Genomic DNA, 12,229 nt, shown 5'->3' with positions numbered 1-12,229 from the left:
TACATTATCTGTGTTTTTTGTGTGTAGATTCATTTATATCCCAAGTGAATCAAAATGGGACTAACTGCATCGTTAAAAATTGAAAATAAGATTTAATTTACATACAATGTAAATTTGATGTTATACTAAATTTCATTCATATGCTTTTACGTTATAGATATATTAAATTAAAGCTTTAGCACGTGAAATGAATAATACCGCATAAACGTAACATAAGATCAATAAATCAATGAGAATGTTGTGTAAATCAATATGGCGACTTTATGCTGGACGCTCATTGGCTGATCGGTGCTTATGTTTTGTTATGCATTTCATGTGCTACAGGCTTTAATGTGCAACTTAAAAAAATATTCAATTTCATGACATTTTTATTTAATAGTGTAAAAATTAACTCTTTCGCATCCGATCTAAGACAACAATTTTCAGATCTTCAAATTTAACCACACATTAAATTAATTGATATTTAAACATTTTGATTTCTCCAAAATAGTTAATAAAAAATTTATGAAAAAATCAAGTACTATCTCTGTACTATTAACAACAATACAAATGGAGAAAAGTATGTTTTTAATAGAATTGATTCGAGGTTGAAGTCGATTAAATTTAATAGTCACCTGCAAAACTTAAGGTTGATCGTATTTTTGCTTTCCTTGTCTATTTCCTGTAAATTATAATATTTTAAATCAATAAATAATATAAAATTTTTAAATTAAAATAATTAAAAAATTAAACTAGGTACAATCAGTTTTAAGTTTTGCAGTTGGCTATATTGTTGAATTTAATCGGCCAGTTTGAAAGCAATCGGAGATCGGTAAGACCAGTCCTAACCGCTTCGACGAAGATTCCGGGAACCGTCACACGCCGTGCACGCCGATGACGATGCCTATGGAACATGGAACAGCGCGGGAAGCCCAAGTGCCCAAGGCAGGAAGAGGGAGGGGACGAGCGAGGAAGCGGTGTCGCGCGGCGCCGCGATGGTGGGGGAGCGCGAAAGGAACGGAACGACGGCCGTGTATTCGCCGCGCGACGCCGGCGACGCGCAATGTGCACCGCGCCATCGTTCGAAACGCGTCGGTGTCGCTCTTCGCGCGCGCACACACACACACACACACACACACATATACGTCGTGGTGATCACGACGATATCGCAGCGACGACAACCGGACAATTAAACCGCGGGGAGGAAACCCGCGAGATTCGCGTTTCGCGTTTCACTCTCGCATTCTCTCCCCTACCTCGGGGGAGAGCGAATTGCGATCGCTCCTCCCCCTCGTGCGACAGCGACCGACGACGACGACGAGGGGGGGATCGCGCGCGTCTCGATCGTCGCGAGATCATGATCCGTGCGATCCGCGTCGCGACGCGCTAATAACACGATCGAGCGAAAGAGAGAGGGAGCGAGGGCGGTCTGCCTCGGAGATCTGCCTCGCGTCGCCGAGGAATCCGTCGTGGAATCCCGTTCCACTTTCTTCCGGGGCGAACGCAAGCGCGGCGATCGAATGCGCCTCGTTGGATGCTGCCGGCAGCGCGCGTGGTCGACCTGGAAGCCCGTGCTCGTCGTCGGGGCACTGCTGTGAGCGGGTGCTGCTACTACTGCCGCCGCTGCTGCTGCTGCTGCTACTGCTGCTACTACTACTACTGCTGTTGCTGCTGTTGCCGTTGTTGCCGCTGCCCCAGGTAGCACTGGGGCCGCGATGGACGCGCGCGTGGTCGTCGGTGCGCCGGCCGCGGAAGAGACGCCGATGGTGGCGGCGGCGGTTCCGCGGGCGTCGCGACGCCCTCGCCGGTCCCTCCGGCGCCGAGCACCGCCGTGGTCGTCACCGGTACCGGCACTGGCACCGGCACCGGCACCGGTGGCGGCGGCGGCGGCAGCGGCGGCGGTGGCGGAGGAACTTCCACCGCCGCCGCGACCCTCGCGTCCGCATCCTGCACCCCGCAGAACCCAGTCGTCGTCGTCGCTAGCCCCTCCAACAATCACCAGCAGCCGGTCACCGGCGTGCCCAGGATACTCAGCAGGAATGTCAACGGCACATGTAAGTCATCGTTTAGAAAACGCGATCGCGATCGAGAACCACGAATACAATTTCATGGTTTATGCACTTTTTTATTTGCGATTAAAATCTGCTCGAGACTCACGACTCGAATGTCGATCGCTCGACATTCGCTTAACCTTTTTTCTGTTATCCTGAGTATTTCGTCTTCGACCGATTCTTTTTCGTACAAGTTTCGTACAAGTCTTTCTCGCAAGTTCAATGGATTATTAAATTTATATACATTGTATCATTTTTTAACAAAGTTATAACATTTGTTCTAGAAAGTTGAAATATGTTTGTGAATTTTCACAGATTGTTTGAATTATTTTAAATAGATGAAAAAAAATGCATAGATTCGAGATACTCGGGATGATGTACCGTTATTGTTAAGGGTTAAAAAGACAAACACTTTTTTAAAACCGCAAGTAGGCCATCCCAATGGGGCTGAAAGCCCAAGCGAATTTTCAATTTTGAATTACTCTGTCTCAAATTCGGACACGTACAAAAAAAAAAGTGAAAAGCGTTTCGGGTCGAACAGTTGTGAAATCGTATTCTTGAACGTTGGAAGAGTGCGCCAGAATTTTTTAGAGCTCAAAATCTCTAAAACGTTATCAGGCACCGGTGATCCGGTTGGACTAGAAAAACGTACCACGCGGAGGGTTAATTATATCACGTAACAAAATATTTAAAAAAGTTTGAATTTCTTTTAATTTCTAACGCTTGAAAATTATTATTTTATCAAATTCAATATAGGACATCGATCCGTATGTAAAAACGCTTAACATTAAACAAAACGCCTTATAGGTCATAGCTAGATCTCAATGCTGATATTTGTGTAATTTTATATACATTTTCAGTTTACGTAACGTGATATTACTAATTCTTGTTCAACTTTGAACAATGTTTTGAGACCGAAAAGTTATTCGGCGCGTAGTTTCGTGAACTTAAAAATATATATAAAGTCACACAATAAATATCAGCACTGAGATCTAGCTATGACCTATAAGACGTTTCGTTTAATTTTGTATTACTATTTTAAGTAAAAGTGAAATATGTTAAAAAAAAGTCACTCAAGCATGGGTTAATGGCATCTTCCCAAATTTTTGCGTGTAATCCACCGTGGAAGATTAAGTTGCATTGTCTTCGAGTTTCGAGTCATCGTCACGATGAAAAACCCGGCATTTCAGAAGTTTGGCTTAGAATGTTAGAAAACGTTTTTCTTCGTAAGCGAATAAACAAGTAATCGAGATCGTAACAATACCTTTAAGTTTTTAATTTATAAAATAAGTCCTTTGGTTATAACATAAAAAAAATCAATTTTGTAAATTACTATGCAATTGCATATGTAAAAGCAGCTTATATGTGAAGCTATTCGTTCACAAATTCATGTGTTTCACTGTACAATCGCGCGCTTGGATATCTAATATTTCTACTCCATCTTCTATTCACATTTTTTTCCCGTGGGAATTAATGAGTATCTGTATTATCCCGTTACTGCATTAGTTCCAGTTCGAGTAACACCGTTAATCTTTCGGCTAACGTCTTTAACCGTCGAGAATCGATTTAAGAGAGTAAAATTTGCCCATTAAAACCCTCATAAACTCAAACGACCAACAGGCGTATGACTTACATGCGTAGACAGTAATACGGTAAGAAGCTACCGTTAATTTTTTGCGTAATCCGAGTACAAAGAGCGGTGCACCTCGAAGTATCTATCGGCGAACGCTCCGTATTTTCCCAAGCTGACGAAGGAGAGCCGGTTATCCTGCTGCGCTCGCACAGTCAGCTGATCCATTGACGAATTAGAGGTTGTTTAATGAGTAGGATTGTGCGCTTAGACAATTTAAAATTATCTAGATAAAGACAGGAGGTAAATTATTTGAAAATGTATTTTACATCAGATAAAGATGATTTAATTTTAATTTATCTAAATAAAAGGTAAAATTTAATTTAATTTTATCTAGATAATTTTTTTTTAATAAGATTCCCATTGAACAAAACAATTTAGAATATGATACTTTATATATTTTTCTCTCTTTAAATCTTTATTTATTAAAAACAAAAGTTCTTTACATAATTTAATTTGACAAAAAAAATATCTCTCTCTCTTTGGATTTGAATTAATACGCGGATAAAAATCAAAGTTAAAAAGTAGAAGGAATATTTAACTCATATGTATAATGACTGACAAAATTCATTGTAAAAATTTTCGAATTAATAGTATTGGGACAATTTTTATATTACACTACTACTGATCTGTGCAATCTTGGCTGCGTTCCGATATGCACTGCCAGTACTAAAAATCTACAATTTGTATGGATTATCTGTACTGGCAATGAATTTTGAAATGCAATCCTGTTATTATTTTGAAAAATTCTGTTATTGGAATAAATAGTAACTTGGAGATTGAAATTAAGGATAATATAACACTTTGAAAATACTGTCACGAAGAAGCGATAGATTTATTACCTGATTAATAATGAACGGGATATCTCCAAATAAACTTAAATAGAATACCGTCAAATTGTATTATACTTGATAATATACTTGATTCTCGTTATAGTTCACATTATCTTAAATAATTTTGAAAAAATATCCTTTTATCCAAGATAAAGCTAAAGATAATATCGAGAAAAAAAATTGTTGACTATATTTTTCAGCTTGATTAAATTTTTTTTAGTTCAATTATTTATGTATTTTATTTAAATATATAAAATACTTGAACTTTAATTTAACCATTTATATATTTAACTTAAATTCATAAACGCTTGAATTTAACAAATTTAATCAAGTAGAAAATTTTTATCAAGTTAATAACTTTTTTCTCGTTATAATAATTCAGATAAATATAAGATAAACCTATTCCTTTATCTAGATGATCATCTGGATAATTTTATGTAGATAACAAACCTGTTAAGAGGTATCCTCTATACAAAAGCAGCGAACACGTGTACTCTGCATACATGGCGTTTGCATGGATTTACGCTCGATTTATGAAATGAATCGCGGTGTCCGATCGATTTCATGCGAACTGATAGGTATGAAATCACCCGCTAATTACATCCAATCGACACACTGCGAGCGCGCAAATATAAATGTTATTCTCGACAACTGCTTCCTTTGAATTGTTGAGCAAAACAATTTAGTATATATAAAAACAATGTGTTCTATATACATTTATATTTCTATATCTTTATTTTTTCCGAACAAAAGTTCTTCAAATAGTTTAATTTAACTAAAAATATATTTTCTTTGGATTTGAATCAATACGTGATTAAAAATCAAAGTTAAAAAATAGAAGAAATGTATAATTCATATTATATAATGATTGATAAAATTTATTAACTTTTGAATTTATAGTTTTGGAACAATTTTTATGTTATATTACTATTGATTTGTATTGATTTTAGCTAATCTTGGTTCAAAGTTACTCATTTTTAAATGTAGTAATTCGCGTTTCAGAATATAAATTCGGCACATCTCTATAATTTATAATTATAATCAAGTATTTTATTTAATATAAGTATCATATTTTAATATATATTTTATACACGTGTGTATATTTTCTGATTTTCAAATTGTCTTCTGTATTACACGACACAAAATCATAAATAGAACACTAGTCTGAATTCTTACGATTACAGATCATATTTACCAGTTTACTAATATTAATTTTTACAGTACAATTTGCACATAATGCATAATGAAATAGTATCCATTTTTATTCATATTTTTAACTTATACATTTATAAAAATATATTATTTACCCTTATCCCATATAGCACAGAATATTCCAGCAATATTGCAGCAACAATGCAACATTATAGAAATATTGCAAATATTCTGCAAGTATTCTACTTTAATATGAATTTATGTCTTTAATGATACTTTAAGTATTAATTTATCGAATCAGTACAATTATTCAATTACGATCAAAGTGATTAGACTTGTTTCAGCCTAATTCGATTATTTGTTCACGATTACTAAATATCCATCCACTTGATAACATTCTACTTAAATTTATTTGAAGATATTCCGTTCAATAATCAAGTAATAAATTTATCCCTTCGCTTTTTCGTGAGACAGTACTTTCAGAATGTTATATGATAGTCCTATATTCTTAAAAGTTTTGAGAAGAATGAAAGAAAAGTTAAAAATTTCAATAACCCTTTGTGATAGTAGTCTTAATGTGTTTGGTACAAACTTGACAATATTTATAATAAAAATAAAAATTATTCAATAATATTGCGATTCAGAAAGCACTGGTCTCGGTGCAGGAAGCCGATTTACCGGTTCATTTATCGAGGATAGCGAGGAGGCCATTGGATTTTGACGTGAGGGATTCTCGCCAGAGGCCAGTTTATTTTCTCGTTTCTTGCAGATCGATCCGTTATCGCACTCGTATATCCGCGAGCTCGTTTCTAAACCGCGCGCGCGACTCGCATCTCGATAGCGAGCGCTGCTCTCTCGCCGGCGAGTTTACGCAAGAAACGTAATCGCCAGCAGTTACCTCCCGGCGAAGCGAAGAAGTTTCGACCGAGGAGCTACCATGGGCCATCTCGCTTTTGTGTGCGTGTGTATATGTGTGTGTGTGTGTGCGCGCGCGCGCGCGTGCGTCTCTTTCTCTCCCTCTTTCACCGAGAAACTGGATGAGTCACGCCGGCGATAAAAAGCTCGCAGCTCCCGTCAGAAAAACAGGATTTTTCTTCCTCTATCTCGACGAAACCGCCGCGGCCGAGCTCTCTCGTCTTCGTCTACTCCGGGCGTTTTAACCGTCGGTGCCCGGACTCGGTGCATCGCGGCAAAAAGCGCTCGACCGAGTTCGATATGTCGCTTGTTTCGAAAATTCTTTTCGGCCACGCGAAGCTTCTTACCGTCGCTATTTGTCCTTTCGCAATTTTCTCGATTTTCCTCCCCGCCCCCGTCACGTGCTTCTTCAGGTTGGCGGGTGGGAGGGGAGGGAAAGAGGGCAAGTACGGTTTCGGTAAAGAAGTTACTCTTCAATACGATGCAATTATATATTACCTCGCGTGACACCATTAAAACCAATGCAATGTAATTTCATGGAAGCTATGATTAGAAGTAGCATATTACAACACGATACTGTGTAACGCCCCTGGACGCTTTTTTGCGGGAAATGTTTACCGTTTCTACTAGCAACATTAACGTGACAAAGCGGCAGCAAGCGAAGCAAATAATTAGTAAACAGCAAAAACATACTCATTAAAAACACAATATTTTTATCCCGCGAGGTATATTTCAACGGGAGAGAGAGGCACAACAATTTATTTATGCGGGACGTATTTTTGTTGGTATCATTATTGATATCGATTCATCACTTATCGACCGACCACCCATCGGGAGCATCGAGCTTATTCGTCCCACATAACAAAAAGATTTGTAAAAGGTATCTTACATTTTTTTCGAATAGTTTAACGAAAGAACGGATCAGGAATCTAAAAGATCTTGTTTAATATTTTGAGATATCCTTTCAGAAATCTATGAAAAAGTCTTCATTGAGAAAAAAAAACTTGTTGAAAAACTCAAATATTTAGTCCGATACGATCAACTAAACATCGAGTTGATTCAGCAATTAAGTTGCACAAAAAAAATATAATTTTATTTATGTCAACCATTAAAATTTTTTAATTAAGAATTAACCAACTCAATATTTAATTAAACATGTCAGATTAAATATTTTAGTTTTTTAACAAATATATTTTTTCTCGTTATTGAAGATAATCCTTTAGAAATGTAAGAGACATCTTATGAGACAAATATCTTAAAAATATATTTTAAAATAATATAAAAATATATTTAAAAATTTAGAGATGTCTAAAAGATTGTCTTTTAGACATCTCTAAAAATATATTTGTCACGTAAGATGTTCTACATTTTTAAATGATATCTTCAACACCGAGAAAAAAAATTTGTTAAGAAATAAAATATGTAATCCAAAAATATTTTAATAATTAAATATCTTAAAAATATATTTTAAGATATCTTTTACATACCTTCTAGAAATATCTTGAAGATATCTTGAAGATATCTCTAATAAGATATCTTTTAAATATCCATAGAACCTCGATGTTTTTTGAGACAATATCACTTCAGATATCTGTAGAGATGTCTCGAAAAGATATTTTTTAGAAATCTAAAAGGTATGTGACAAATATCTTGAAAATATATTTTAAATTGTCTTTCAGACATCTAGAAATATCTTTAATAAGATATCTTTTACATGTCCCTAGAAATTCGATGTTTTCTGGAGTACATTTGATATAATACCGTTCCTTTGGCATTCGTACTTAATGTGATGCTTTCAAAGTACGAATGCCAAAGTTCTTCGCGTTGGAGAGAATCTCCGGCCTGGATACGAGTTCTGCCGAATTTCACTTTTGATACTCGGATGGACGGAGTCTCACTCTTCTCTCGCCTCTTTCTGGATATCAAGAGCGATGCCCCGCGCGTTCCCGGGGCATATCGCCAGGCATTCTCGGTGCGTTTGCCGCGCTTTGTCCGATGCGGCGTGACTCACGGGGGCCGCGCCGGCAAGAAACGGCGCGTCGTGCAAAACCGCGTCGTTTCTTCCGCCGGCTTGGCCGGCGTGCAACTATTGCACGTTGCGTTTTTGCCAGTTTCTTACGAGCGACTCTGGCGCGCGATGTGGCGCGGCTCGGTGCGGTCGTGTAAGCGCGTTGACCACCACGACGGCGACGATGTACGCGGCAAAAAGCACGCGCTTTTGCCCGTGATATTTCTGCGAAAGGCGAAATTGCGACAGAAAGAGAGCCGCTCGCCGCGAGAGTGCTCCTTCCGTTCCCTCTACTCCCCCCCCCCTCTCTCTTTCTCTCTCTTAATAAGAGTTATTAATTACTTAAATTTTATTCTTTACTTTAATTTCATAATACGTAATTTTTGCACGATGCTAAACAATTATATTATTAAATTATGTTATTTGGAAATATCGGATTTGTTGTCTCTCTTTTATCGTTATAATAATTTAGATAAACAAACGGCTTTTGGAGCACACAAGTGAGGCTACATAAGCAGGCCGAAGTTACCGCAACACGCGCGTTATTACCACGCGGCTGTTTGATAGGCGACATTATACATTTTACACGGGATAAAAAGAGGCTCTCTCTATCTCCCTCTGTCTTCCCTTTCTCTCTCTATTGATGACGGCGCTGGCGCTGATGCACGGCGAAAAAGCCCTCGCTTTTTTGCCGATAAGTTTGCCGTGTGCTCGTGCCCTCGCTTAAGAAAACTTGGCGAGCGTAGCTTTTTTGCGTCGGATGCGAGAGAGCTCCGGCCAGCTCTCGCATGTTCGCTCTCGCATTCTCTCCCTCTTTCTCTTTCGCGTTACGTATTACAACGTCGGAAAATTTGCGCCGCTGATGCACGCGGATTCCTATAAAAAGAAGAAAAAGAACAAAGTCAAACGCGGCGCGGTTAATCGCGTCAAGAACTCGTCTCTGCATATTCTTAATTACGTTGTACCTTTTGTATCGAAGATACTTTATCTTCGACGTTGCTGTTGCACCCGATCTATCGACATTTTTATTCAATCGTTTCGAAGAAATTACTTGTCCTATTGCAAAAATGAAAGGTTCTTTCGTCATTTTTTTTTTCTCGACACTGTCCCGAATACATTAAAAATTATCTGTATTATCTAAGTACGTGTACTTATAAAGTATGGCGCTTAGATAATTCAAAATTATTTTGTCAAAGATAAGATAAAGATGGTTTTAATTTTAATTTATGTGTACACAGAAAGAAATTAGTACCAAATCAACAATTCATTGTTTCATATACATATATGCAAGCGTACAAAATCTTGGAAATTTTTATAATCTTAAATAGACAGAATCTTAAATTGCTTGGCACGAAGAACATTTTTTTCTTCGTGTAAGCGACTTATGTCTAACGATAAGATTAGAAATTTTTCCAAGAGAGAAGCTGTTATATTCTTGTACAGAAAAAAATTTAATATCAAATCAACAATACATTGTTTCATATACATATAAGCAAAAATCTTCCAAGAAGATTTTATATTCTTGCTTATATATGAAACAATGAATTGTTGATTTAATACTAATCTTTTTCTTTATCATTTGAGTTGTTTGTGATGTACACTGCCAGTACTAGAAATCTATAATTCACGTTACGTATATTATAGACTTTCTGTACTTGCAATAAATTTCGAAACGCACCTCCCTTTATCACTTTGAAAAATTCTCTTGTGGATAAATTATAACTTAAAGGTTGAGGATATAAGAAAAAATACTTTATTATAAAAATAATGTACATTGTAATAAAATAATTTAGATAAAGATAAGGTAAATTTCTTTATTTAGATGATTTTATATAGATAACGATAGACACTATTTCTAAAGTTGAATTCATTTCAGAGAAGAAAGCGTATTTATATTACAAATCTACATATACATCTGGAGGTATGTACAATTGTCGCACACACTGGGGGGGTCAGATAATCGAAGTTCCACAATCGGAAACTTATTATCGGACTTTTCTCAGATATTATACGAAACGTTTTTGACGAAGTATAAAATCGTAATTCGTTCTGAAAACGTTAACGACAGCTCGGTGCACATTGTATTTTATTTATGCGGATGGCTCGCGAGAGTCTCCGCCGACTGCTTTAGCGATGGCCCGACATCGAGTCACGTCGGACATTATTGCGCTCATTACGGACGTTCGCTCGACGATCATTAATATTTTCACCTTATCGTTTGCCGCTTTACAGCCAGTTTTGTGCACGGGGCAATAACTGTCTCGTCCTAATAGCGTCCGCGTACCGCGCGCTCGCGATTTTGTAATCGTTCCTCGGTATTACGTCTCTCTGATTACTCCGACTCTCCTCCTTACGCTCGTGTACTTAATGGGTAACTGGACTATCTAAAAGGTAAACATCAATATTTTATATTTATACAAACTGTTAAGTTTGTATAATAGGTTCTGGAAAATTTTGAAGTTAACTCGGTGATCTTCGCAAACAACTGTTTGCGTCTAGAAAAAAAGAAATTGATAAAAGAAAAATAAGTTGAAAAAAAAGGTTGAAGTCAAGCCCGTTGGCATATTCTCTGCCACCACAAAAACCATTTATCATTTTTTTTTAAGGTTGTATTTGTCGATGCAGTTTTCTTGTCGAGTTACTTTCAACAAAAAAGAGATAAAAGCACTCAAAGACTCGAACTGTACGGGATTTCAAGAGAAATATTTCACGGTAACTATTATAAACACACATGAAACGACTATAAACAATTTCGCACTTTTTATTACGTCTATCAAATTTTGGAGATATGATAAATTAATTAAATAATTTGTGTTATTTTATCATTCTTATCGATATTTGCAAATATAAAGAATTACGAGTGTAAACCGAGAAATAAGGCTATTTTTCTCAAAATCAACATTTGTTAAAACTAAAAGTTTATCAGTAATGAATATCAAGTTCAAAATGAATTTGTGTTTTCTTACTAAGCAGTCACAAATAATATAAAAATTAATAATTTATCTATATAACACGATAAGACAAATTACATGCTAATGTATCTTAGATAAGCTACAGATGATTTAATTTTAATTTAAAAGATACAATTGTATATACGTATCTAGATAATTTTTAGATAATATCGCTATTGAGCAAAACGATTTAGAATATGAAAACAACGTTTTATTTCTTAAAAATAAAGGTTCTTCAAATAATTTAATCTGACAAAAAATTTTTTTTATTTCTCTTTGGAATTGACTTAATAATACGCAAATAAGAGGCAAAGGTAAAAAATAAAAGGAGCATATAACTCATATGACTGACAAAAATTCTCGCCAAAGTTTTTGAATTTATAGTTTCGGGGCAATTTTTATATTGCACTACTACTGATCTATGCAATCTTGGCTACGTTCCAGTATACACTGTCAGTACTAAAAATTCACAATTCACGTTACGTGTGCTATAGATTTTCAGCAGTAAATTTCGAAACGCAATTCTGTTGCCACTTTGAAAAATTCTCCTGTTATGATACGATGGTAATAGTCATGGATGCTAAAAAACCTTCATTCTCATTATTATTCACATTATCTTAGATAATTTGAAAAAGATAACACTTATCTAAGATAAAGTGATGAAGTGATAGTATATAATAATCTAGATAAAATTAAGATAAAATTATTTC

General features: G+C 36.3%; 1 protein-coding gene across 1 annotated transcript in view; it reads left to right on the top strand.

Annotated features, from left to right (window-relative positions):
• Positions 1-733: 733 nt before the first annotated feature.
• The window catches only part of LOC105198121 (NGFI-A-binding protein homolog), a 37,131-nt gene continuing 25,635 nt past the window's right edge, over positions 734-12,229 (top strand). Inside the window, 2 exon segments of the mRNA XM_011164771.3 lie at positions 734-1,755; positions 1,758-2,033. Of these exon segments, the coding sequence (XP_011163073.3) occupies positions 1,695-1,755; positions 1,758-2,033 (337 nt within the window). The 5' untranslated portion in view covers positions 734-1,694.

The sequence above is a fragment of the Solenopsis invicta genome, chromosome 8 (assembly GCF_016802725.1).
Source record: "Solenopsis invicta isolate M01_SB chromosome 8, UNIL_Sinv_3.0, whole genome shotgun sequence".
NCBI classification, from domain to species: domain Eukaryota; kingdom Metazoa; phylum Arthropoda; class Insecta; order Hymenoptera; family Formicidae; genus Solenopsis; species Solenopsis invicta.
This window is presented reverse-complemented; position numbering and strand designations above follow the sequence as displayed.